The sequence below is a fragment of the Schistocerca cancellata genome, chromosome 8 (genome assembly GCF_023864275.1).
Source record: "Schistocerca cancellata isolate TAMUIC-IGC-003103 chromosome 8, iqSchCanc2.1, whole genome shotgun sequence".
In the NCBI taxonomy this organism is placed as follows: Eukaryota; Metazoa; Arthropoda; class Insecta; order Orthoptera; family Acrididae; genus Schistocerca; species Schistocerca cancellata.
Genome location: NC_064633.1, coordinates 495,934,392 through 495,960,105, shown reverse-complemented (window position 1 = coordinate 495,960,105; position 25,714 = coordinate 495,934,392). Strand labels below are relative to the sequence as shown.

The 25,714-nt window shown below is 38.9% G+C and overlaps 1 protein-coding gene across 1 annotated transcript in view; it reads right to left on the bottom strand.

The window, feature by feature from the left end:
- LOC126095186 (uncharacterized) overlaps positions 1–25,714 on the bottom strand; it is a 207,868-nt gene that overhangs the window by 72,736 nt on the left and 109,418 nt on the right. The window contains exon 6 of the mRNA XM_049909919.1: positions 24,514–24,602. Within this exon, the coding sequence (XP_049765876.1) occupies positions 24,514–24,602 (89 nt within the window). The remainder of the gene's footprint in view (positions 1–24,513; positions 24,603–25,714) is intronic.

The window sequence follows — 25,714 nt, the reverse complement described above, 5'->3', positions numbered from 1 at the left end:
AAGAAAGTCGGGTGATGCTGAGGGAATTAGATTAGGAAATGAGACACTTAAAGTAGTAAAGGAGTTTTGCTATTTAGGGAGTAAAATAACCGATGATGGTCGAAGTAGAGAGGATATAAAATGTAGACTGGCAATGGCAAGGAAAGCGTTTCTCAAGAAGAGGAATTTGTTAACATCGAGTATAGATTTAAGTGTCAGGAAGTCATTTCTGAAAGTATTTGTATGGAGTGTAGCCATGTATGGAAGTGAAACATGGACGATAACTAGTTTGGACAAGAAGAGAATAGAAGCTTTCGAAATGTGGTGCTACAGAAGAATGCTGAAGATAAAGTGGGTAGATCATGTAACTAATGAGGAGGTATTGAGTAGGATTGGGGAGAAGAGAAGTTTGTGGCACAACTTGACTAGAAGAAGGGATCGGTTGGTAGGACATGTTCTGCGCCATCGAGGGTTCACAAATTTAGCATTGGAGGGCAGCGTGGAGGGTAAAAATCGTAGAGGGAGACCAAGAGATGAATACACTAAGCAGATTCAGAAGGATGTAGGTTGCAGTAGGTACTGGGAGATGAAGAAGCTTGCACAGGATAGGGTAGCATGGAGAGCTGCATCAAACCAGTCTCAGGACTGAAGACCACAACAACAACAATCAAGAAGTCAGTTCGTGTACAAGTCCAGCTCTGGTACCACTTTCTCAGTTATGGACGGTATAGAGGCAGCCAGGCAACAGGAGGTCAGACACGGTATTGAGTGGTGTCCCAAGACTTTTTGTCACCTCAGTGTACAGCTGACGGCCTCCATTGCTCCACCCCCGCAACAACCAACTACGGGGTTTTGACATTATCTGATGTTCACTCTCGGTTAGGACTAGTTTGTTTTGTGCCTGATCTGCACTATTCGTCCAAATGCTTTGCCGCATATTATTTGTTGACCACTTCCTCTCTTCATGAGGTTGTATTCTGTGACTACGAACGGTGGGGGCACCTCCATGTTCTAATCTGTGTCACACTACTAACCATCTGAAGGTGGTGTTCTAACGCAGCGAAGCCAGTCGTGAATAAATCGTCAGTTAACAGCTGTTCGAGCTTTATTCACGTTCAGTTACCTACTGGACAGAGTTCTAGCCTTGCCCAGAAGTTATTCAAACTATACACTCAGGGAACTGTGAAGGAATTCAAAGAGTCATTTGGAAAAGGAATTAAAGTACAGCGATAAGAAATAAAAACTTTTATGGTTGCGGTGTTTTGAAGAAAAGGTTATAAACTGATGGTATATGTGCAGCAAGACAGCTGATGATGGTCGAAGTGGAGAGGGATGTACGGGCTGGCGATAGCAAGAAAAGAATTTGTGAAAGAGAAAAAAATTGCTAATATCGAATATAAAATCATGTGTTAGGAAGCATTGTGTGAAGGTGAGGTGCGGAGTGGGTAGATTGAATAACTGACGAGGGGGTGCTAAGGAGCAGGAAATGGGAAGAAAAGAAATTTACAGCACAACCCAAACCAAAAAATTGGCCAAGTGCGAACAGTACTCGCGCAGTGAGGGTTCCACACAAATTTAATTGTATATGTAGAGAGTCCATCCTTTCTGGGAATCGAGAACTTCAACGATTTTTGCATGTTATCGATATTGATACTGCCAAGATATTGGACTCAGGAATTCCAAGACCGTATCAAAATATCTACAGTAGTTCCTCAGACTAGCACGGACTTACAAAAAGAAGCGAGTAAGTGACTTCAGTTTATGTGTGTGAGGAGGGAAGATTTAATAAAACTGTTTCTTATTTACTTTCTAAAACACGACTACAACGTACATTTTATGTTTACATGCAGTAATTCGTCTGCTATGCTTTTGACGGATGATGACTGCAATGTACCAGGTGTTCAAAAAGTCAGTATAAATTTGGAAACTGAATAAATCACGGAATAATGTAGATAGAGAGGTACAAATTGACACACATGCTTGGAATGACATGGGGTTTTATTAGAACTAAAAAAATATAAAAGTTCAAAAAATGTCCGACAGATGGCGCTTCATCTGATCAGAATAGCAGTAATTAGAATAACAAAGTAAGACAAAGCAAAGATGATGTTCTTTACAGGAAATGCTCAGTATGTCCACCATCATTCCTCAACAATAGCTGTAGTCGAGGAATAAGGTTGTGAACAGCACTGTAAAGCATGTCCGGAGTTATGGTGAGGCATTGGCGTCAGATGTTGTCTTTCAGCATCGCTAGAGATGTCGGTCGATCACGATACACTTGCGACTTCAGGTAACCCCAAAGCCAATAATCGCACGGACTGAGGTATGAGGACCTGGGAGGCCAAGCATGACGAAAGTGACGACTGAGAACACGATCGCCACCAAACGACGCGCGCAAGAAATATTTCACGCGTCTAGCAATATGGGGTGGAGCGCCATCCTGCATAAACATCGTACGTTCCAGCAGGTGTTTATCAGCCAGGCTGGGGATGATGCAATTCTGTAGCATATCGGCGTACCTCTCACCCGTCACGGTAGCAGTTACAAAACCAGAATCATGCATTTCCTCGAAGAAAAAAGGCCCGATAGCGGTAGATGTGGTAAATCCAACCCATACCCTGACTTTCTCGTCGTGCAATGGAGTTTCCACGACAGTTCTAAGATTTCCGGTGGCCCAAATTCTGCAGTTGTGGGCGTTGACAGACCTTCGGAGCGTGGAATGAGCTTCGTCGGTCCACAACACGTTACTCAACCAATCGTCATCTTCCGCCATCTTTTGAAACGCCCACACCGCAAATGCCCTCCGCTTCACTAAATCGCCAGGTAACAGTTCATGATGCCGATGGATTTTGTACGCCTAAGTGTCAACCAAGCAGTAGTGTATGTAATGCCGTTGCGACGTGCGACTGCACGAGCGCTGACTTCCCCGTGCATAGACGAACCCGCTACAGTCTCCATTTCTTCCTGAACTGTCTCAGCAGCATTACGCCTTGTGCTCGGTCACTACAGGGTCTATCGTCTAAACAACCCGTGGCTTCGACCTTCGAAATCATTCTCGCCACAGCTGCATTTGTCAACGGACCTTTAGCCGTTCGAATCCCCTTCCTATGGCGATAGGATCGTAACGCTGAACTAGCACATTCCCCATTCTGGCAATACAGCTTCACTAAAATCGCCTTTTCAGGTAACGTCTGATTCTCTCTCTCATTACAGCTCCTTTTATACACGATTGTCATGCACAGTCACTGATGTTTTGCTGTCCACCGCCATCTGTCAGACATTTTGTGAACTCTGGTTTTTTTCGGTTCTAATAAAACCCCATGTCATTCCAAGCATGTGTGTCAATTTTTACCTCTCTATCTACATTATTCAGCGGTTTATTAAGTTTTCAAATTTATACTGACTTTTTGATCACCCGGTATGTTCGAATGGCAAAAGATTTTTTTATGTGCTATAATTATATTTTAACAAGTTTCAGATTATTTACTTTACTTGTACTGTGAAAGATTGTTTCTTGCCGAATTTCATGGTTCTAGATTTACGGGAAGTACCCTATACGTTTTGATGAGTGAGGTTGCAAGTATCAAAATATATGACATAAATGGCCATATCTTCTGATTGCGTTGACTTAGAAGCGTAATTTTTTTTACACCGCCAAGGGACCACACTCTTTAATATGCGATATAAATTTGAAATTGATACGCCTAACTATTTAAGAGAAAAAGGGGTCTTGAAAGAGGGACAGACAGACAGGCGGATTAAAAATTGAAAATTTTCGGATTTTTTTCTTTACTTGTACTGTTAAGACTTGATTCCTGCCAAATTTCATGATTCTAGGTCAATGGAAAGCACCCTATAGCTTCTGATGAGTGAGTTTTTGAGTATCAAAATATGTGACATAAGTAGCCGTATCTTTTGATTGCATTGACTTAGAATCTTACAATTTTTACGCCACCAAGGGACCATGGAGTTTAGTATGTGACATGAATTTGAACTTGATATGCCAAACTATCAGAGGAAAGGGCCCTAACAGACGGACAGACAAACAGACAGACAAACAAAAAATGACAAAAATGTTTTGTCATGTTATGTAATTACAAATTAAATTTTTTTGGGTTTATTTCTTTTAGTTGTACTGTAAATAAGTGATTCGTGCCAAATTCCATTATTCTATGTCAATAGGAAGCACCCTACAGGTTTTGATGAGCGAGTTTTCGAATATCAAAATATGTGACATAAACAGCCATATGTTTTGATTGCTTTGACTTAGAGGTTAAAATTTTTGTTCCTCCAAGGGACCATATGTCTTAATATGTAATTTAAATTTCAACTTGATACGTCTACCCGTCCCTAAGAAAAAGGTTTTTTAACTGTCGGACAAATGATTCAAATGACTCCCCTAGACTTAGAACTACTTAAACCTAACTGACCTAAGGACATCACACACATCCATGCTCGAGGCAAGATTCGAAACTGCGACCGTAGCAGCCGCGTGATTCCCGACTGAAGCGCCTAGAACCGCTCGGCCATAGAGGCCGGCCAACAGACGGAATGACAGACAACAAAGCGATCCTGTAAGCGTTCCGTTTTTACAAATAGAGACACAGAACTATAAAAAGCCGACAGCTGATAGGATACGTGCTGAGACATTAAGCAATCGTCAATTTGGTAACAGAGGGAAGTATGGACGTTAAAAGTTGTAGAGGCTTGAATACAATATATAGGTTTAAATGGAATCAAATGGTTCAAATGGCTTTGAGCACTATGGGACTTAACATCTGTGGTCATCAGTCCCCTAGAACTTAGAACTACTTAAACCTAACTAACCTAAGGACATCACACACATCCATGCCCGAGGCAGGATTCGAACCTGCGACCGTAGCGGTCACGCGGTTCCAGACTGAAGTGCCTAGACCCGCACGGCCACAACGGCCGGCTTAAATGGAACCACATTAGAGTAGTTGTGCAGGAATGAAGAGGCTTGTACAGGATAGACTACAGTAGTAAATTCAGCGAAATTAAATCCTTGCAGCGCTATAGTCAGTATCACGTTACGTGGTTGGTTGAGATAGATCAGTTGAGATAGACGAGCAAAGCAGCTGCGCCAAGCCGACCGCAACTGACTGAGAGCTTCTTTCACTGTCTCCACCATAGTGCGAAGAGCTGCAATAGACCAGTCTTTGGACTTAAAAAAACAAATACGTAAAAATGTATCGATATCTGATACTTTCGGAACAAAAGTAACGGTATGGACAATACTGTGACGTAATGACTACAGTTTTACGTATTTATAAGGATTCCTTTAACACAAAAAACCTATCCAGAATATAAGGCGAAACGTGGAACTTGTGCTCTGTTTGCATGATTCAGTACTGGGATGGAATCAGATACAAAGGTAAGCAGTTACGAACACATATTCCAAATGCAACAGAGGTTTAGACGTAAACTTCATGCTACACCTACACGTGTACCATTATTAAACGTACCATTTTCATCTAGTGAAAAGTCGTGTCTATTTAAAACATAATTTTTGTGATAAGCTGCTTAGAAATGTTAACTTCTTCCTTTATCTACATTTGGATCAGATACATTCAAACGGCTTTCGCACTGAAATGATTACATACTTAATATTAGTAGTGAATGTTGCAAAAATCTCTTTTTTTCGTTATAGACTACATGGTATGTAACATACTACTGAATACTACGTACCATGGAGAGAAGGTTCGTATATACTGCGTACGTTTCAACTTTCATCGAAGTAGCAATGAAGGGTTACTATTTTCCTCCGCACCATTCGGTATCTCCTGATATTATGATAGTATTAAATTATCGAACACTTGGTAGCGATACCAACGCAACAGGCACAAAAACAAAAGTATCGACATTTAATCGCATCAGTAATGCCGGATCGTCGCTACTCACTTTGTGCGTTCAATACTCGTAATCTGTCTGGATACGCAGGGTGTTCCAAATCTTTAGAGTCAAAATTACACAAATGGTTGAGGATGCTGCACTGAACAGAACGTGTTTAAGAACCAACGGTCGGAATGAGTAGCATTTGCGAGGCAAGTCCGTAAACCGCATGTGTGTGAGCAAACTAAAGATTGCAGCAACCGATTACTGATCGCTTGTAATTCCCAAGGAATCTGATCAATCAGAGATGATAAATCGTCCATGTGTGGTGATTTGGCTGACTGATTGCGACTCGTTGGTCTAGTTACCACCTAACCATGATATTATTATACTTGGCCTCCCGTGGCCCTTACCGCAAACGCGCGGTGAGGGTATAGTAAACAAGTACGGCGGTCAGTACGACGAAAAACCAGTCTGAAGCTGCAAATTTTACTTCTTTTTTAATTCACTCGATGAATAGTTTCGGGTCGAGTCCCATTTTAAAATCACCGTAACGTAGTCAAAAATGGTATTGTAAGTAGGCTGTTTAGGTTTTTATGTTGGTAACGCCACGTAGCACACTATATGAAAATCACTGATTGTGTTGTGTGAAGTCTGTGGCTGGTTGGCATTGTTGGAATAGTCGTTATTGTAGTGTTGGGCAGTTGGATGTTAACAGCGCATAGCGTTGCGCAGTGGAGTTGGGCAACACGATTCTTTTTCCCGATTCGATTCCTACGATTCAGTCTCAGCTTGCGAATCGATTCGTTCACGATTTTTTCACGATTCATTCTAGTCTGCGATGACACGATTCTTACGGAATGCAAAAAGTTCTACATCTTACTCACAGATGGCAGGACATGTCTGAAATCGTCAATGGGGTTACAATCGAATTGTGTCAGAAATAGTTTATTTATGAGTAAACATGCGTATGACGTCACAAGTGTGATTCTCGATGTATACGTGTAATGCCTTAATTGACGAAATGTCACGTTTGATTTGATTGCATCTATTGTTTTATTTCAGTATGCCAGGAAAGAGGAGTCGATTTGTGCGAAAGGTGGTGCAAAATTGCTTCCTTTGTTCACACGCATCCTCCACTTGACTGCCATCTGGCGGTCGTAATCATTCGGCTTGACTCGGCATGATTCGGAAGTTGCCTTCGAAGCATAGCGTAGTTCGTACTAAGAATCGATGAACCGTTGGAACTTGGAATCGTCACAACTCGGAAACACGCAATCGTTCTTACAATTATTTTGAACGACGATTCGTCCGTATCACAATTCGATTCTTACGACTCTTTATTTAGAGTCGTTCAAATGAACGACTCATTCACGAATCGCCACAACTCTATTGCGCAGTTGGAGGTGAGCCGCCAGCAGTGATGGATGTGGGGAGTGAGATGGCGTAGTTTTGAGAGTGAATGATCTGTACGTGTGTCCATCAGAGAGAGTAAATTTGTAAGACTGGATGTCACGAACTTATATATATATATATATATATATATATATATATATAATATTTTAAATATTATTAACGTAAATACATTCTTTGTTCATATATATATATATATATATATATATATATATATATATATATATATATATATATATATATATATATATGACTTTTGAATATTATTAAGGTAAATACATTCTTTGTTCTCTATCAAAGTCTTTCATTTGCTAAGTATGCCTATCAGTAGTTAGTGCCTGCAGTAGTTAGAATCTTTTATTTAGCTGGCAGTATTGGCGCTCGCTGTATTGCAGTAGTTCGAGTAACGAAGATTTTTGTGAGGTAAGTAATTCATGAAAGGTATAGGTTTTTGTTAGTTAGGGCCATTCTTTTGTAGAGATTATTGAAAGTCAGACTGTGTTGCGCTAAAAATATTGTGTGTCAGTTTAGTGTTGATCAGAATAGGTAAAGAGCGAAATGTCTGAGTACGTTCAGTTCTGCTCAGCTGTTTGAAAATCAAAGAATGTAAGAGGTTTATCAGCACAGTAATTCATAATTTTTTCTAAGGGGATGTTTCATATGTCGACCCTTAGCCAAGGATACCACACTGGAATCTTCTGTTTTTTTCTTGTAGTTTGTGTAATTAGTGTGGCTACTGTTTATTGCTAGTGCGTAATTGTAGAGAGAATTTCCTTTGTAGTTTAGTTTTTCATTGTTGTACAGTAAAACAGTTGTGGCATGCATGTAGATTTGCACCAAGTATTGCGCAGCTGCGCTTGCAATTAACTAGATATTATTTTCAGTGGTATGTTAATGTGTTTTCTTATTTTTGCTGTTCAAATTGTGCTTTTCTTGTTATCGTGTGAAATACATGATAATTATGGCGTGTGAAAAACGTAACACTAGGCTCCAAAGTAAACTGAGAAATGATAGTGACGACGAGCGTAGCTTATCAGCACCACCGTGTAATAAATTAACAGACATTCAAAGTAGTAATTTGGTAACTGTGCATAGGGAAGTGGAGCGAGCGGCAAATAATGGTGTCGACAGTGAAACAATTAGTAACAGGGAAGCTTTATCGATGGATCAGTCTGCAACAGCTCGCCTCAGGAATCCGAAATGATTGGACACAATCTTCCAAATACTGTAGATTCAGGTTTTGCATCCTCAAAGTTTTCTCAAATAAGTCAAGACACATTTTCTGCTTTTCAAAATGCGAATATTGCCGGTTCAAACCCACTGCCGAATAGTACTGAGGAACATGTTTCAGACACCAATGCATTGCTGTTACAGTTAATGCAACAAATGGGACAAAGGCTTCAAAAGTTAGACACAGCGCTTGAACAAAATCAGAAACAAATGGGACCAAATCTTCAAAAGTTAGACACAATGCTCCAGAGACAAACGCAGCAACAACTTCAAAAGTTAGACACCACGCTTGAACAAACACGTGAAGGTTTAACTGCTGAGTTACTTAAAATCGAATCGAAATGTCAAAAAATCTATAATGACGTAAAAACACAATTTTGTGAGCATTTCCAACCTATTTTTTCGCGTCATGAAAATGCATTACAGAATCACGAAGCAGCCATAAATGGAACTGCTAACTATTGTTCATGAAAATCACGACACCTTGCAAGCTAAAACTGACTGAGTTGCATCTACTGATTCGATTGCGCAACTTCCAAAAACTCAGGAAAACTTAAAGGACACAGTAGATACGTATTCAACACAAATGGATACTCTGCAACTTGGTTCAGAAAAACACACTGAGGAAATCAGTTCATTATCGGAGAAAGTAGCCGAACTTTCGGATCAGTTCACTAACTTGTCTATTAGTAGATGATAGTCTGAATGACACAAGACCGGTAGTCTTTAATGACACAGAAGAGTACGAACAAATTAGGAAATTCAAATACAATCAGAATCAAATTAATACGCAACACAAAAGAGAAATCCGGGAAGTACAAGATCAGTTGGCACAAGTAATACAAGAATTACATATTTCAGAGGAGACTCGAGCGCCAATACAGGAAGAGGGACATAGAACTAGGGAACAGCTATAAAATAATAACACAGGGCACTTCGGAAATTATGAAAGAAATTGGCAAGGTACACCGAATTTTGAGATGGAACTGCCGAAACGAAGTAACAATGACCGATATGCGACTCGCCGAGACGATGACTTTGACTATAAGCTGTTCATTATTACACGTAAATTCAAAACATTTAAGAATTCTGGCAACGATATTCATCCACAAGCGTGGCTTCATCAATTATGTCATTGTTTTCCTCCCAACTAGTCATTAGAGCACAGATTAGAATTTATGCGTGGCTATTTAGAAAATGAACCAGCAGTAAGAATGCGATCGGTCATTCACGATTGTCACAGTGAAAGAGAATTTTATCATGCCTTCCTCTCAGCGTATTCGTCTCAAGCCACACAGAACCGAGTAAAACATAGCATCATGATGATGAAACGCTTTGAACAATCTGAATTTTCCAGTCTTGTCAAATATTTTGAAGACATGTTGCATAAGAATCAGTATCTTTCAAACCCATATAGCCCCTCAGAACTCATCCACATTTGCTTAATCAAATTGCCTGAACATTTACGACATATTATTTTGGCAGGACGTTGCAAAGACGACATTGAAGCTTTTCAGGGACTGTTACAAGAATTGGAAATTGACACTGACAATCGCGGGACGCGAAAACAGGAACACAACAATTACAGGTAACATCCGTCACAATTCCGCGATGAAAGAAATAATAACTGGACACGACAAGGCTATTCTTACAACGCAAATCGTGACCAAAACAGACACCACCCGTATGACAACCGTTGGCAGAATAATAGTTACAGAGAAATATCGCATTTCCGTAGTAATGAGTATGACAGAGATAACCATAGGAACAGACAATATGGGAACCAAAACAATTATTATCAAGGGAGACAGAATAACTTCAGATGCGACAGTTCAGCGCGCAGTTACGATTCAGGGAGAAACTCTCTACCATGTGACCGACAAGAAAGAAACTATGGATTCTACCGACATGACGACAGATGATATAATCGTAACGACAGACCTGAATTTCATCAGAACTGGCGAGATAGAACAGAACAGGGCAGGGTCCTCTCGACAAGATGAATTCGTAGAAGTTAGATCTCCAAATCCCAATAACGACGCGCGCCAACAAAGAGACAGACAATGACTCGCACCGTAGCCAGGCAGCCACGTGCGCTGACTGAGTCAGAGAAAAATAACATAGACGCTAACTTTGAGAAAAATTTTAGCATTCCTTACCGATGTATACAACATGATAGTTACTTTGAAGTTGAAACTCTGCGTACTAGGAAGGGTAAAGGATTGCATCACATTTCACATGTAAAACCGTTTATTGAGAGATAATCTGTTTTTTAACTTAGTCTTTGCTATACAATTTTTCACTTGACGTTAATAGTACTCTTTGTCACACTTAGAAACTGTTAACATGCAACTATGTTTTAAAGTTAACTATCCAGCCAAGAACTTAGGGAACTTATTTAGGCGGAAATTACAAATGCATTGTTATAGTGAGCAGAGGACACAGTGTTATTGTGTGTGTACATTCTTGCTTGTTAGTTGCACGATTGTGTAACGACTATGAGGCTTACTTACTTAGAACATATACCGGTACTGCTAATGAGATTTTAATGCAACATTTTGGTTTACTTGAAAATACATTCTGGATTTAAAGTACTTTCTGAGAGATACCAGATGACACAGTGGTTAGTTTATTTGACAGCTACACGATTATATCACAACGCTACTAATGAGTGACAGAATTTATATTATTGCTTTTGCGCTGTATCTGTTTTATATCTGCACAGTTTTTCTGTATTATTCTGGAAAGTAAAACATGTTTTAGTAATAACTTTTGTGGGATAGCTACAATGAGACGGCCTTTCCCGTAGCACAACAATACGCTACAGTAGAGTACTTTCTTCATCATGGCAATAAGCGTAATAAGTACGATATCTATACGCAAAGCATTTCACTTTTGTTTATGATGAGGTGAGTACATTGACTTCTGGAGAGCTTTGCTTACAGAGGACGATAACTACGACACTTCCACAGAATTATCTTACAGCAAGACGCACATTTAGCGCTATAGGACGCGCATTTGAGTGATTAATTTTGTACTTAAAACATTTATTTTTAAAGATTTTTGAATCACAAATATACAAAGAAAGTTTTCGGTGATACATTTCATTCGATTGCTGTAATCTGTAACACATGAGGGTATAATTACATTAATCCTCAGGGGGGTACACGCTTACTTTATGTACCATGTGTTTGGCAAGCACAAGGAGCCCTAGCTCTTATGGTATTTGCTTATGCAGCTTTCATCGGTACCATATTTCTCTAACACATAAATTACACTTTTTTTTTTTTACTACGTCAGTGACAGATGTTTACGCAATTACACAGTTGGATAACTTCACACTTATGAAATTGTATTTTGTCTGTACTTTGTGAACTGTTCATATTTTTTCGGAACCATTGTGATATTATGAGAGCTTTGAATGATGTATTTGGTATGGGATCATGATTTTTAAAGTACATTTGAGGTAGATGACACTATTGAAATGAGCAGAGAGTTTTTCTTAGGTCTTGAAATTATTGAAAGAAGCTGCGACGATTTTGAAATGTGATTGATCTGTTACGATGTTATTATTACGATGACGATGTGTATTATACTGTTGAGGTATGTTTATGATCAATAAGCTGATGTTATATGAGGAATTTGATTGTGCTACGTATTTATTATGTTGAAATATTGAAGAAGTGCCGACGAATATGTATATGTGTAATAAGGTAAGGAATAATGAGTAGTGGTTAGGGACTCTGATTTGTGAAAAAGGACGTTGGAAACCAAGAATCGTACTTTAAGAGTTATGAAATGTGTGTAAATGCGTGAATGTATCACAATGCCGGCGAAAATTTTTTGGACACTTATATTTATAGGATTGTGTTTCTACACATTTGTAACGCAAATTCTCGACCTGTGAAATTTTTTATATGAGACTGTCCCTGTAGGGCAAACTGCTGTCGTAAATATTTCGATAAGAAAGCCAAGTGACCTTGACGTAATGCATTATGGGCGCCTAGCTGTGCCAGTCGCCTGGAGAAAAAGCCATTAGGAAAAAACAGAGGCCACTAACCTCGCTATTGACATTTCTTTGTAGAAAGCATTTCAAATAAGACACGCTCATACTTAAAACATTACAGTTTTGAGCTCATACTTTCTGATATTTACTGAAATGCCTAATGAAATGACGAGAAATATTTTATGTCTACTCACCTGATTATGACTACTGTCTTTCTAGTTGAGAGATTTTTTTACTGCCTTATGAAATGCCATATGGCTAGTGAATGATGTTTCATGCTTTGCTTTGTATATGTAAATGTGCCTATTTCGTTTAATATCTAGTTTCTAGCTGCACTGCAGCATTGGTTAAAATAAAATTTAATAGATGTACTAATGTAAATATTTTCTGTCTACAGATCCATTAAACAATAATTTATGATCTACTTTCTTAAAATAAGGGAATACAAATAGACATTTCCCTTCACAGGAATTACATAAACAATTTTTTAACGATTTGGTAACCTGTCTGCTAGAGTAAGTTCTCGTGAGGCATCATTCTAGTGTTAAGATGTGACATAGGTATTAGGCATGGCCATCTTCACTGTAATATTTTTTCTGCTTGAGCTTTGTCATGTTTAGGTATAAGTTATAGCATTTGCTGCTGCTGTTTACCAGGCATAGTGCTACTAAATTTCACTTTGTATTACTCTGTTAAGCCAGTTTTACTACTGATTTATTTTTCTTGTTGCTGCATATTGGCTCATATTAGTTTTAATGTTGCATTTGCTTTGTTAATTTAGATACACTGCTGCTTGCTTTGCCAATTTGCATTTTTTGTCATTGCTGTTTGTGTTAATTGTTTTGTGCTGTTGCATTGCCTCGTCCCTTAGTTTATGCATCTGAGCTCAGTAGATTTAAGTTAGCTTAAGAGGGGTAGGCTATATAAGAGAATGAGTTGTGATGAACTGGAAGAAATGCATTGAGAAATTATATGAAAAAGATTTGGGCCAAAATGAGTAGTGTACAATGAAGAATAATTATTTTGAAAGAGGATATGAACAAAACAGTAGGGTTTAGGGACAACAGGTATAGATAGGACTTTTTGGGAATAATGATGAATGAAGGGAGAACTTCAAGAAGTAAAGAAAGTTTTGTTTGCAAAATACTGCAGTAAAACAAACCCTGTCCTTTCCTTTTGTGTTATTCCGCTATGTGTTTGTGTACCCTTGTGTATTTGTGTTCTTCCTGTCTTTATGTGTTTATCTGATAAGAGTTATGTTGTAGAATTTTTCTAATACTGTGTTATTTACTTTGTAAAGATGTTTAGACATTATTAATTCTGTTCTGTTTCAATGCTCATGTGTGAAATTAATGTTTCGAAAACTATTCTCATTGTTTTATTTATTTACTTATGTCATAAGTCCTGTAACACTGATGTACATGTTTATTTCTATTCTTTTGTAAAGCCCATATTACTACAAATGTTATCTGTACTATTATGTTCTTTAATGATGTATTTTGTACCTTATTGTATAGACACCAGTTCTTCAAATTAAGTTTCATTTCACTGCACACATTTCTGTTGGTCATAGTATATACACAATATGTGAGAATTTGGGACTGTTAGTGTTTGCACGTGTGTTAATAATTCAGCAAGGGACTGGTTAACAGCATTGCTGGTTCTAAGGACAATTCCTAAAACTTTGTGAGTGCACAAGTGGTGGTTTATGGACTTGTTATATTGCCCGCAAGACTCTTCGATGGTGATTGGGCACCTGCACAGTCGCAACAGATGGCTGCTGGCCATCTCTAAAAGGACTACAGTGGGTCTACACTTTGATGACCCACCAATACCATTATCTCTACAGGGACTACAGTAGGCCCACACCTTTCATGGTCCACCAATACCATAATCTCTACCAGGACTACAGTGGGTCTGCTCTGTGATGACCTACCTATCTACCTACCAATATTCTTCAAAACTTCGACTGACTCTGCTGTGGGTTTGCTCTGTTGTGGCCCATTACCTGTGTGCATGTCAAGAGTTGGCACTGTCTTTCTGTTGGAAGGACAACACTACTTCTTCAAGACAGGATGGAATTCCACTACTTCCATATGGATTTTCTTTTACTGCTCAGACTTTGTGCATAAAATCGTTATTAATACTGTGATGAATGATCAGGACTGTCTTTATGGACTGTGAGAAAATCTTTGCTTTTGACCGACAGTGTATCAATAAGTGTGTGCATTAGATATCTTTGTTATTGTAATTATGAAAAATTTAAACAAATATATATTGGCCACTGCCCAAAACAATTTGTAAAATTTTTTGTGCGGAGCATGGGGGATATATAAGTAGGCTGTTTAGGTTTTTATGTTGGTAACGCCACGTAGCGCTCTATATGAAAATCACTGACTGTGCTGTGTGAAGTCTGTGGCTGGCTGGCATTGTTGGAGTAGTCGCTATTGTAGTGTTGGGCAGTTGGATGTGCACAGCGCATAGTGTTGCACAGTTGGAGATGAGCCGCCAGCAGTGCTGGATGTGGGGAGTGAGACGGCGGAGTTTTGAGAGTGGTTGATCTGGACGTGTGTTCATCAGAAAGAGTAAATGTGTAAGACTGGATGTCACGGACTTATATATATATATTATGACTTTTGAATATTATTAAGGTAAATACATTGTTTGTTCTCTATCAAAATCTTTCATTTGCTAAGTATGCCTATCAGTAGTTAGTGCCTTCAGTAGTTAGAATCTTTTATTTAGCTGGCAGTATTGGCGCTCGCTGTATTGCAGTAGTTCGAGTAACAAAGATTTTTGTGAGGTAAGTGATTCATGAAAGGTATAGGTTATTGTTAGTCACGGCCATCCTTTTGTAGAGATTATTGAAAGTCAGACTGTGTTGCGCTAAAAATATTGTGTGGCAGTTTAGTGTTGATCAGAACAGGTAAAGAGCGAAATGTCTGAGTACGTTCAGTTCTGCTCAGCTGTTTGAAAATCAAATAATGTAAGAGGTTTGTCAGCACAGTAATTCATAAATTTTTCTACGGGGATGTTTCAGTATTTCCGAAGATGTGAAAACCATGTTACAAATGTGCACCGAACAGTTAAAATGTTCGTTGCATATTTTTGACATGTTTTTCATGTCTTCGGAAATACCATTTTTGACTGTGTTGCGATGATTTGTAAATGGGTCTCGGCCCGAAATAGTCATCGAGTGAATAAAAAAATGAAAAACATAAAATTTGCAACTTTGGATTGATTTTTCGTCGTACTGATTAAAAGAAGTTGCTGACTCACGGTTATTCCAGCATGCTGGAGGTTCTATTCCAGCATGCTGGAGGTTCGTAAATATAGTGGTGCCTAAGAATACCGCAGCGCATTGTGAAATATCTGAAGACAGTTTTGCATATAGCATCAAGTGTTACACCGTGTCCTCGTTAAATATCATGATAAAACCTCGCGATAAGCCGACCGAAGCGCCGTCACTCCGAAATGCAGTAACATTGTGGTCGACTAATACTGTTGTTGTATAGTTTTGTTTCGTTTTGATATCCCACATGGAGTAGTGAATGTACGACAGAATTTGTAGTTATTCAGACAGCACGAACCATGCTGAAAGTGATGTTGAAGGTGGATTTGCCACTAATATTAAGAAGGAATACAAATCTAAGAATATTTATACTTTTAGATTTTGCAATGACCAATATTTCCTTAACTATACGCTCAGCTGCACTGCGTCTTTACACTATGCTCGTCTACAATGTTTCAACATACATCTTTAAATTTTTCATGCGCACTTCAATATTTACCGCCAATGATCTCACTAGCTCCCATCGAATGCCGCTTACACCGTTAATACCACTAACTACAACGTAACTGTCTTTCTGAATTGGTGTGCCACTATGTTCTCTTGTGTCGCAAAGTCCTATGAAGTGTGCCGCGAAAGTTTGTTCTGTACAGAGGTATAAACGTTGTAAATTAATACCACGACACAATACACTTTTAGACGTGATTTGTAGTACATTATTAACTATCAATTTCGACACACTCTGTAGAGGACAGCGCATGCACCGGCGGGAAACTGTCAGTTCTGCTTGCAGGTAATTCGAGCGATGATGATAAAAACCTCGTAAGTTGGTTGCATTGCACTTCATACTTAGTGAAAACAAGAGTAATTCAGCCCTCACCACTAAGTCAGTTACACTGCCAAATTAGCCAGAGGTCCAAAATTTTATCTAAATTTCTGATATAGATTTTTGTTATCATAAGTATGGCTGAAAAAGTGTGAGTGATACGTGTAACCATTTTTAATGATTTATATTATGATTTTAAAAACAGTTGATAAATCGTAAAAAGTGGTCGTTAGATGTTAATGGAACTCCTTTATTTTCATAATGCGTTTCGGGCGTAGCCAATCATCAGATGACCTGGCAAATAACTAACATATTTTTACATGACAAATATGAACACATGCAGAAACGTATTTATGCAAGCACAATGGTTTGAACCAAAATTTAATTTTTTTTAAAGTAATACATACCACAATGCAATATGAGTACAATGATGTAACATAGAAGTCTTTTGATTTGTAAGACATGAAGCTACCACATTCTCGCAAGGATAGAAATACTGATATGACATACAGATAGCTAGCGTTCGAATGAATATAGGGGGCTCTCAACACCGCGTGAGCAAACTCGCTTACACTAGATGGCGTGTGGGTGGTAGCGCTGCAGCCCTACAATACAGGATAGTAAACTCACTTTTTCGTAAGACTTTATAACAGGAACAGATATTTATACAAATTTCAAAGTGGCGTATATTTTATATGTACATGGGCCAAACCGAGAAAGATTTTAAAACAAGATTCAGGGAGCACAATAGTGCAAGTAATAGCAGTGTTCTGTGTTGCCATTTGAGGGAAAATGGCCACCAGTTACGTCCTGTTGACAATAGTTTAAACATTTTAAATTTGGAACCCAAAGACTGAGATCTGGACATTTTAGAAGCCCTTAAAATTTATGCTCATTGTTGTACTAATCCAGAGAACGTAATTAATGAACAAGTAACAAACAATAGACAACTGTTTTTCAGTATTTTTGATACCTTAATTTCTCTTTTACAATTTTACTAGTACAAATGTACTATCTTCTGTTTTATTTGTGACGTACACATGTTCTCAAATAAAACGAATGACCTCCTAACTAAGATTTTATGCGTAGGTTTTATCTTTTTACTTTTATTTTTTTACCATTTGTCTTAAATATGTTTTACTTTGCCTACATGTAGGCATGGAATATATGTCACCTTCAATATTGAATGAATACCTGCTACTACTGGAAAATAACTTTACAAAAAAGTAACGTTCTGGCGGGTTGCAGTGCCACCACTCACCCGCCATGTGGTGTAAGCGAGGTTACTTATGTGGTGTTGAGAGCCGCTATATTCATTCGTCTGCTAGCTGTCATATCAGTCTTTCTGTCATTATGTGAATGTACTAACTTCATGTCTTATAAGCCAAAAGACTTCTCTGTAATAGCATTGTCCTCGTATTGTAGTATGCATTTCTGTAAAATTCTGTTAATAAATTTCGGTTCATTTTACATTTATAATGTAAAAATGTGTTATTAACTTAGTAGGTCATCTGATGATGGGCCACGTCCGAAACGTGTTATGAAAATAAAGAAGTTCCATTAACAACATTAACAACTTTTGCTACCTATGAGCTATTTTCTGAATGAGCTTTTCAGGCTTGCGACAGTGCTATTTCAGCTACAAGTAATATGAATAAAATTGTCACTCTGTTCTGCATTTGCAAGAATATTATGAACATTATAAATGTAATGCATAAATTTAGTAATATGATTAAAATGCGATCAGTTTTGGTACAAATGTCCTTCTGTGGCCGTTTTGCCTAAACAGAATGACTAATGGTTAAATACAGGTTAGTACGATGCAAGGCATCCAAGATATGCTCAATAGTATTCATGTCTGGGAAGTTTGGTGACCAGCGGAAGTGTCTAAACTCAGAAGAGTGTTCCTGAAGCCACTCTGTAGCAGCTCTGGACGTGTGGGGTGTCGCATTTTCCTGCTGGAATTGCCCATGTCCGTCGGAATACACAATGGACATGAATGGATGCAGGCGATCAGACAGCATGCTTATGTACGTGTTGCCTGTCAGAGTCGTATCTAGACGTATCGTCCCATATCACTCCAACTGCACACGCCCCACACCATTACAGAGCCTCCACCAACTTGAATAGTCCCCTGATGACTTGCAGGGTCCATGGATTCATGAGATTGTCTCCATACCCGTACACGTCCATCCGTTCGATACAATTTGAAACGAGATTCGTCCGACCACGCAACATGTTTTCTGTTATCAACAATCCAACGTCGGTGTTGACGGGCACTGGCGAGGCGTTAAGCTTTATGTCATGCAGTCATCAAGGGTTCACGAATGGATGTTCGGTTTCGAGAGCCCATATCGACGATGTTTCATTGAATGGTTCGCACACTGACAGTTGATAGCCCGGCATTGAAATCTGCAGCAGTTTACGAAAGGCTTGCACTTCTGTCACTTTGAGCGATTCTTTTCAGTCGTCGTTAGTCCCGTTCTTGCAGGATCTTTTTCCGGCCGCATCGACGTCGAGTATTTGATGTTTTACCGGAGTCTTGTTATTCATGGTACACTCGTGAAATAGTCGTACGGGAAAATCGCCACTTCACCGCTGCCTCGGAGATGTTGTGTTGCATCGCTCGTGCGCTAACTGTAACACCGTGTTCAAACTCACTTAGATCTAACAACTACGTCAGACAGTAGTTGTCTTATATAGGAGTTGCCAACTGCAGCGCCGTATTCTGCCTGTTTACATATCCCTGTATATGACTATGTATGCCTATACCAGCCTCTTTGGCGCTTCACTATATTTCGATTGAATGTGTTTTTCAGTGAATCTCAATGATGGTATGATGTGGGTAATGTAAATGCTAATTTTCCAACGCCATGTTTTGTTCAGTCTTGAAGTGAGGGGCAAAATCGAATAAACCGGGTGGGTCAAAATCGAGTTGGAAACAACTTCTAATGCCTCCTCCAAAGACTGATTTGGAAGAAAGTGCAATGAAAATCACTGATAGAAGAAAAGGGAAAGCAATAATACTGGAATCCTCTCCATAAAAAGGCGATTTGGAATTTGAAGAAAAAGGTACGAATGCTAAAGATGAAAAGAAAAACCCAAAAAGGAAACTTTTTATGGGAAAGAAACAACAAGGTTAACCTGTACCGAAGGTGAAGATGCAGAAAACGACCTTACGAAAGACCAGACCAGCTAAAATAACATTGAAAAGCAAGTTTTCTCGACTTCATTAAGCGAAGAAGACCCAGCTGTAGCACGCATGATTCATAAAGGGCTATATTCAGATTTGTTATCATTAGAAGGATGGGTCCAGTATCTGTCTTGCCGTGGCCGGGTTCATGGGAAATGTTCCAGTAGTGTGGAAGCACATAACCACTTTGTTTGTGATTTATGTTCTTAATAAAGTGTGTTTTCGGTTTTTTATTGGGAATAATTATTGAGAACATTGCCTGTATTAGTGAAAAATTTTGAATTTTTGTTCTTTGTTAAAAAGCAGTTTTAGTACTGAAAAAAGATTTTCTGTATCCCTTGGTAGTACGTTTAAGGATTTCTATATGTCTTTAATTTTTTTTGCAGTAGAATTAACATTTTTTCTTGAGTACAAGTTTCTTCCACTCGTTTAAATGGGTACTCCATTTTACGCCATGGGCAGGGCAAACCCACATTTTTGTATCTAATTAGGTTAATTATTTTTTATGCTGCGATGACTTATTCTAAGCTAAAACCGGACTATTATCATGTTGTTGAATGTATAAGCAATCTGAATAACCTTAATTTGGAAACTAATTGATCACTGAAAATAATCTATATGAATTAAAAGTACCTTGCTTTTCCTCATGAGGACCTTACAATATGAGAGAACGTGCCTGAGAACCAACGAACTGAAAGTAAATTTTACCATTGTTGATCACGAATGGCAAGTGCTGTCTTTTGTTTCAATTTATTTTTCTAACAGAGAGGCGATTAGTGTTTCCCCAGAATTTGATAATGTTTACATAATAAGTTCCACTTGTTTAATAGACTGCAAACTCCTCTCTTATCGAATTTATAGTATGTATCCTATTATGTATGAACAAATTTCATTTCGCATTTGTTTTATTAGCTATAAAGGGAGATGCAAAATTAGGAGTGCTGCTTTACAGCTAGTTTAGGGCGCATTTCTTTCCTTCTATTGTTCTTATTGATTATGATATTAAGGACTTGCAACGATGCATTGTTGTGACACCACACTTAAATTCAATAAAGTATAAGAAATTACTTCTAATACATATACTGGTAGTAAATTGAGTATTTCTCAATGTTTAAGCAAAAAAGATGACATTCAGATTCAAAATACCTTTAAATTTGCAATACAGAATTTCTATAACATTTTGAAAAGTGTAAAACGTTCAAATGAATTGTCCAATTTTAAGTAATTGTTTTTAGGTTAGCCTGTGTGTACTGCAGTGTCACAAAACTTGTATGTTATGAAGGGATGCTAAGCAGGTAGGAAATGGTATAAAAATTCGACGATCACTGTTCAGTCTGTCAATGTGATTCGGAATTTGATTGGCTTCCTATTGACTTACGAGATGTGAATAAGTCGCGTTTTAAAAACACGGTAACTCTTTAATTAGGTAGCGTATTAGATACTGTGATGCTACCTAACTGATGGAAAAAAAGTTGGGAGTATAACAAAAGGGTGATAATGGTTTTTATAGGCATAGAAAAGGCATATGACTCAGTTAACAGGGAAAGACTCTGGGAATAGATGAAGAAGATAGATATAGAAGATGGATGCATTTATGTAACAAAGACAATGTACAGAGGACACAAATGTAGAATTAGAACACCATTGGGGAACTCTGAATACTGCGAAATAAGACAAGGACTTAACCAAGGAAGTATTCTACCTCCTGCACTTTTTAATGTTGTGGTGGAGGGAAAGAATAGGGCAGTTACAGATATAGTAAAAGAAAAAGACAAAAAGATGACTTTTACAGATGATATAGTAAGATGCGGAGCTAAAGAGTTAGATTTACAGTTACAACTTAATGCGTGGAAGGAAATAATGAAAAAGTGTAGATTATAAATAAATAAAGATAAGAGTGAAGTAATGGTATTTGGAAGAGACAAAGGGATGAACGGAAATATTACTTTGAATGGAGAACCCCACAAAGTGGTAGACAATTTCACTTATTTAGGGAGTGAAATATCTAGTGATGGAAGAACAACCAACGAAATTAATAGGAGGTTACAGAAGGGAGGCAATTTCTATCAAACAATAAAACACCTGATTTGGTAGGAAGCTTCAGAAAAAGCAAAATTCCTTATGTATAAGAGTTATTACTTTCCTATTGTCACCTATGGAGGAGAAACATGGACAATGACAGAATGGGACTGGAGCAGACTGCAAGCAGGGGGAGCGAAATTTCTCAGAGAAGTTAAGGGAAAAACAAGTATGGACAGAGTAAGGAATGTAGATATTAGAAAAGACCTTAAACAAGACAGTATGAGAGAAGAAATTAAGGAAAAGATTGAGATGCTACGGGTATGTTGAGAGGATGCGTGGGCAGAGACTCCCCAGAATTATGGAAGAAGTAAAGATGGGTGAAGAAAGACCTAGAGGGCGCCCAAGAACACGGTGGAAAACGGGAGTGAGAATGTCTGTGGAAAGGAGAGGTGTGACCTGGAAGCAAATAAGGAAGAAAAGTGGTGAGAGGACCGAGCCAAATGGAGAGGACTCGTCAGTATCCAGACCCAGCAGTAGCTGGAGCGGAATTCGGATATAAATTAGATACTGTAAGGATAACCAGGATGTCTTTCTTAGCTAATGTGGGCTCGTTATGAAAATCTTATTAGGCGACTGTATAAATAAAATGAACCCACTAAATTAAATGAAAGTAAGTCATCAGTTCTAACAGAATACACCGAGCGAGGTGGCGCAGTGGTTAGCACACTGGATTCGCATTGGTGAGGACGACGGCTCAATCCCGCGTCCGGCCATCCTGATTTAGGTTTTCCGTGATTTCCCTAAATCGCTATAGGAAAATGCCGACTTCCTTCCTCGTCCTTCCCTAATCCGATGAGACCGATGATCTCGCTGTTTGGTCTCTTCCCCCCAAACAACCCAACCCTCTAACAGAATACAAGTTTTCGATAATAAGCCCAACTTATGTTACGTAAAAAAAGGAAAAAAAACATAGAAAGTAAGAGGACCGTTACATTAGGACTTCGACGTCAACAAGGCGATAACGCAAACAGCCTTCCTTACTTTTCCTATCTCCTGAGGTGGCGGCTGCTACAGTGACCTACCTTATAATGTACGAGGGCAGTTCAATAAGTAATGCAACACATTTTTTTTCTCGGCCAATTTTGGTTGAAAAAACCGGAAATTTCTTGTGGAATATTTTCAAACATTCCCGCTTCGTCTCGTATAGTTTCATTGACTTCTGACAGGTGGCAGCGCTGTACGGAGCTGTTAAAATGGCGTCTGTAACGGATGTGCGTTGCAAACAACGGGCAGTGATCGAGTTTCTTTTGGCAGAAAACCAGGGCATCTCAGATATTCATAGGCGCTTGCAGAATGTCTACGGTGATCTGGCAGTGGACAAAAGCACGGTGAGTCGTTGGGCAAAGCGTGTGTCATCATCGCCGCAAGGTCAAGCAAGACTGTCTGATCTCCCGCGTGCGGGCCGGCCGTGCACAGCTGTGACTCCTGCAATGGCGGAGCATGCGAACACACTCGTTCGAGATGATCGACGGATCACCATCAAACAACTCAGTGCTCAACTTGACATCTCTGTTGGTAGCGCTGCCACAATTGTTCACCAGTTGGGATATTCAAAGGTTTGTTCCCGCTGGGTCCCTCGTTGTCTAACCGAACACCATAAAGAGCAAAGGAGAACCATCTGTGCGGAATTGCTTGCTCGTCATGTGGCTGAGGGTGACAATTTCTTGTCAAAGATTGTTACAGGCGATGAAACATGGGTTCATCACTTCGAACCTGAAACAAAACGGCAATCAATGGAGTGGCGCCACACCCAATCCCCTACCAAGAAAAAGTTTAAAGCCATACCCTCAGCCGGTAAAGTCATGGTTACAGTCTTCTGGGACGCTGAAGGGGTTATTCTGTTCGATGTCCTTCCCCATGGTGAAACGATCAACTCTGACGTGTATTGTGTTACTCTTCATAAATTGAAGAAACGACTTCAGCGTGTTCGTAGGCACAAAAATCTGAACGAACTTCTCCTTCTTCATGACAACGCAAGACCTCACACAAGTCTTCGCACCCGAGAGGAGCTCACAAAACTTCAGTGGACTGTTCTTCCTCATGCACCCTACAGCCCCGATCTCGCACCGTCGGATTTCCATATGTTTGGCCCAATGAAGGACGCAATCCGTGGGAGGCACTACGCGGATGATGAAGAAGTTATTGATGCAGTACGTCGTTGGCTCCAACATCGACCAGTGGAATGGTACCGTGCAGGCATACAGGCCCTCATTTCAAGGTGGCCTAAGGCCGTAGCATTGAATGGAGATTACGTTGAAAAATAGTGTTGTGTAGCTAAAAGATTGGGGAATAACCTGGTGTATTTCAATGCTGAATAAAACAACCCCTGTTTCAGAAAAAAAATGGGTTGCATTACTTATTGAACTGCCCTCGTATAAACAGCGTGCCTGCAAAGTTCCGTAATGGACGATTGGCCTGTAACCTGAATAACCTCTGAGCCACTTTCTAGTTCATATTTCCTATAACTGAAGAGTCTGCAAGAATACGACTACATAGGCCCAGCTGGATGTGTTCGTAGGCGGATTTGCAGATGACGTTCCGTCTTTTCACAAGAAATAGTTAAATCTGCGTCAGCAATGAAAGACTGATTTTCCCACAGGGAGTACGGAGCAAAAATATTTAGAACACTATAAGGTGCTTACCACAGGACATGGCCATCATTCGAATGGTTGAAGTGAAGATCTTCTCACCGAATATCCTCCCGCGGGAATGCTTCTCGACGCAGTAACAGCTGCAAGAAGCAAGCAGATTATCATGCCAGACAGTATATAAGGTGAAATTGTTAGTAAGTACATGTAAGCTACAGGAGAAATTACTTTGCGCTGATGATTATCATTGTATGTATATATGGACGTGATTTTCTAAGGCCAATGTGGTCGATGGTGTAACGTATTACATAAAACAGAATTTTTCATCGCTAAAATGTAATTCACTCTCTTCCATTCTCAGTAATATTCACAGATATTTTCAAACTGAGGAATACAATGCGAAATTGAGAGTAAAATATAGAGCTAAAGTATATCTCTATTAACAGCACCAAAATTATAATGAAGTGTCATTAACTATTAACGAAGAATAGATTGATCCAATCCTCCTGAAAACACATTACAGAAGTTAAGAAACAGAAGAGACATAATATTTTGTTTTAATTGTACATGGCAATGACCAAGAAAGCTCACTGCCACATCAGACTGACCAAGTGGTTCGATGCCACGTCTAAGTAGCACATATCATCAGCTGCAGCCTATTGTCTCTCGTTGATGAAATTTAATCTTCGCTCTTTTCAAAGAAAATGTATTACCTACACGAAGAATAAGCTCGAGTGATGAATGAGACCTTATCACGTGCCATTTTTTCTGTTTCTGTTTTATGTACAGAATTTTTACAAATTCATAAACATTAAACGTCTTTTTGACAGATGAAACAGTACTACTTATTTTGATAGATTTAACTGTAGAAGGGTAGACAAACAAAATTAAAAAAAAATGAGTTTTGTGCGTTTATTACTTTAAACGACACGCAAATGTAGTAAAATTGATACATAAATTCTTTTAATGGAATGGACGAGCCTGATGCTTTAAAAGGAAATTTGCAGTATTTATCTTCAATTTCGTTATGTTTAATCTTAAATTTCCTCCTCCCTTTTTTTCTGTAAGGAGATTGACAACCACACAGAAAACCCTTTCCACGAGGTATGAAGAGGGGAAAAACTATCAAATAGTTCACAATAAAGGATAAGTAACAAAATCTCTGAAGCCAGAATTGGTGAACTTCCTCACTAAACTATAACTATAGTTCTTCATTAGTGCTTATTCCGATCAGTTCTCCTCGAATATGACACTA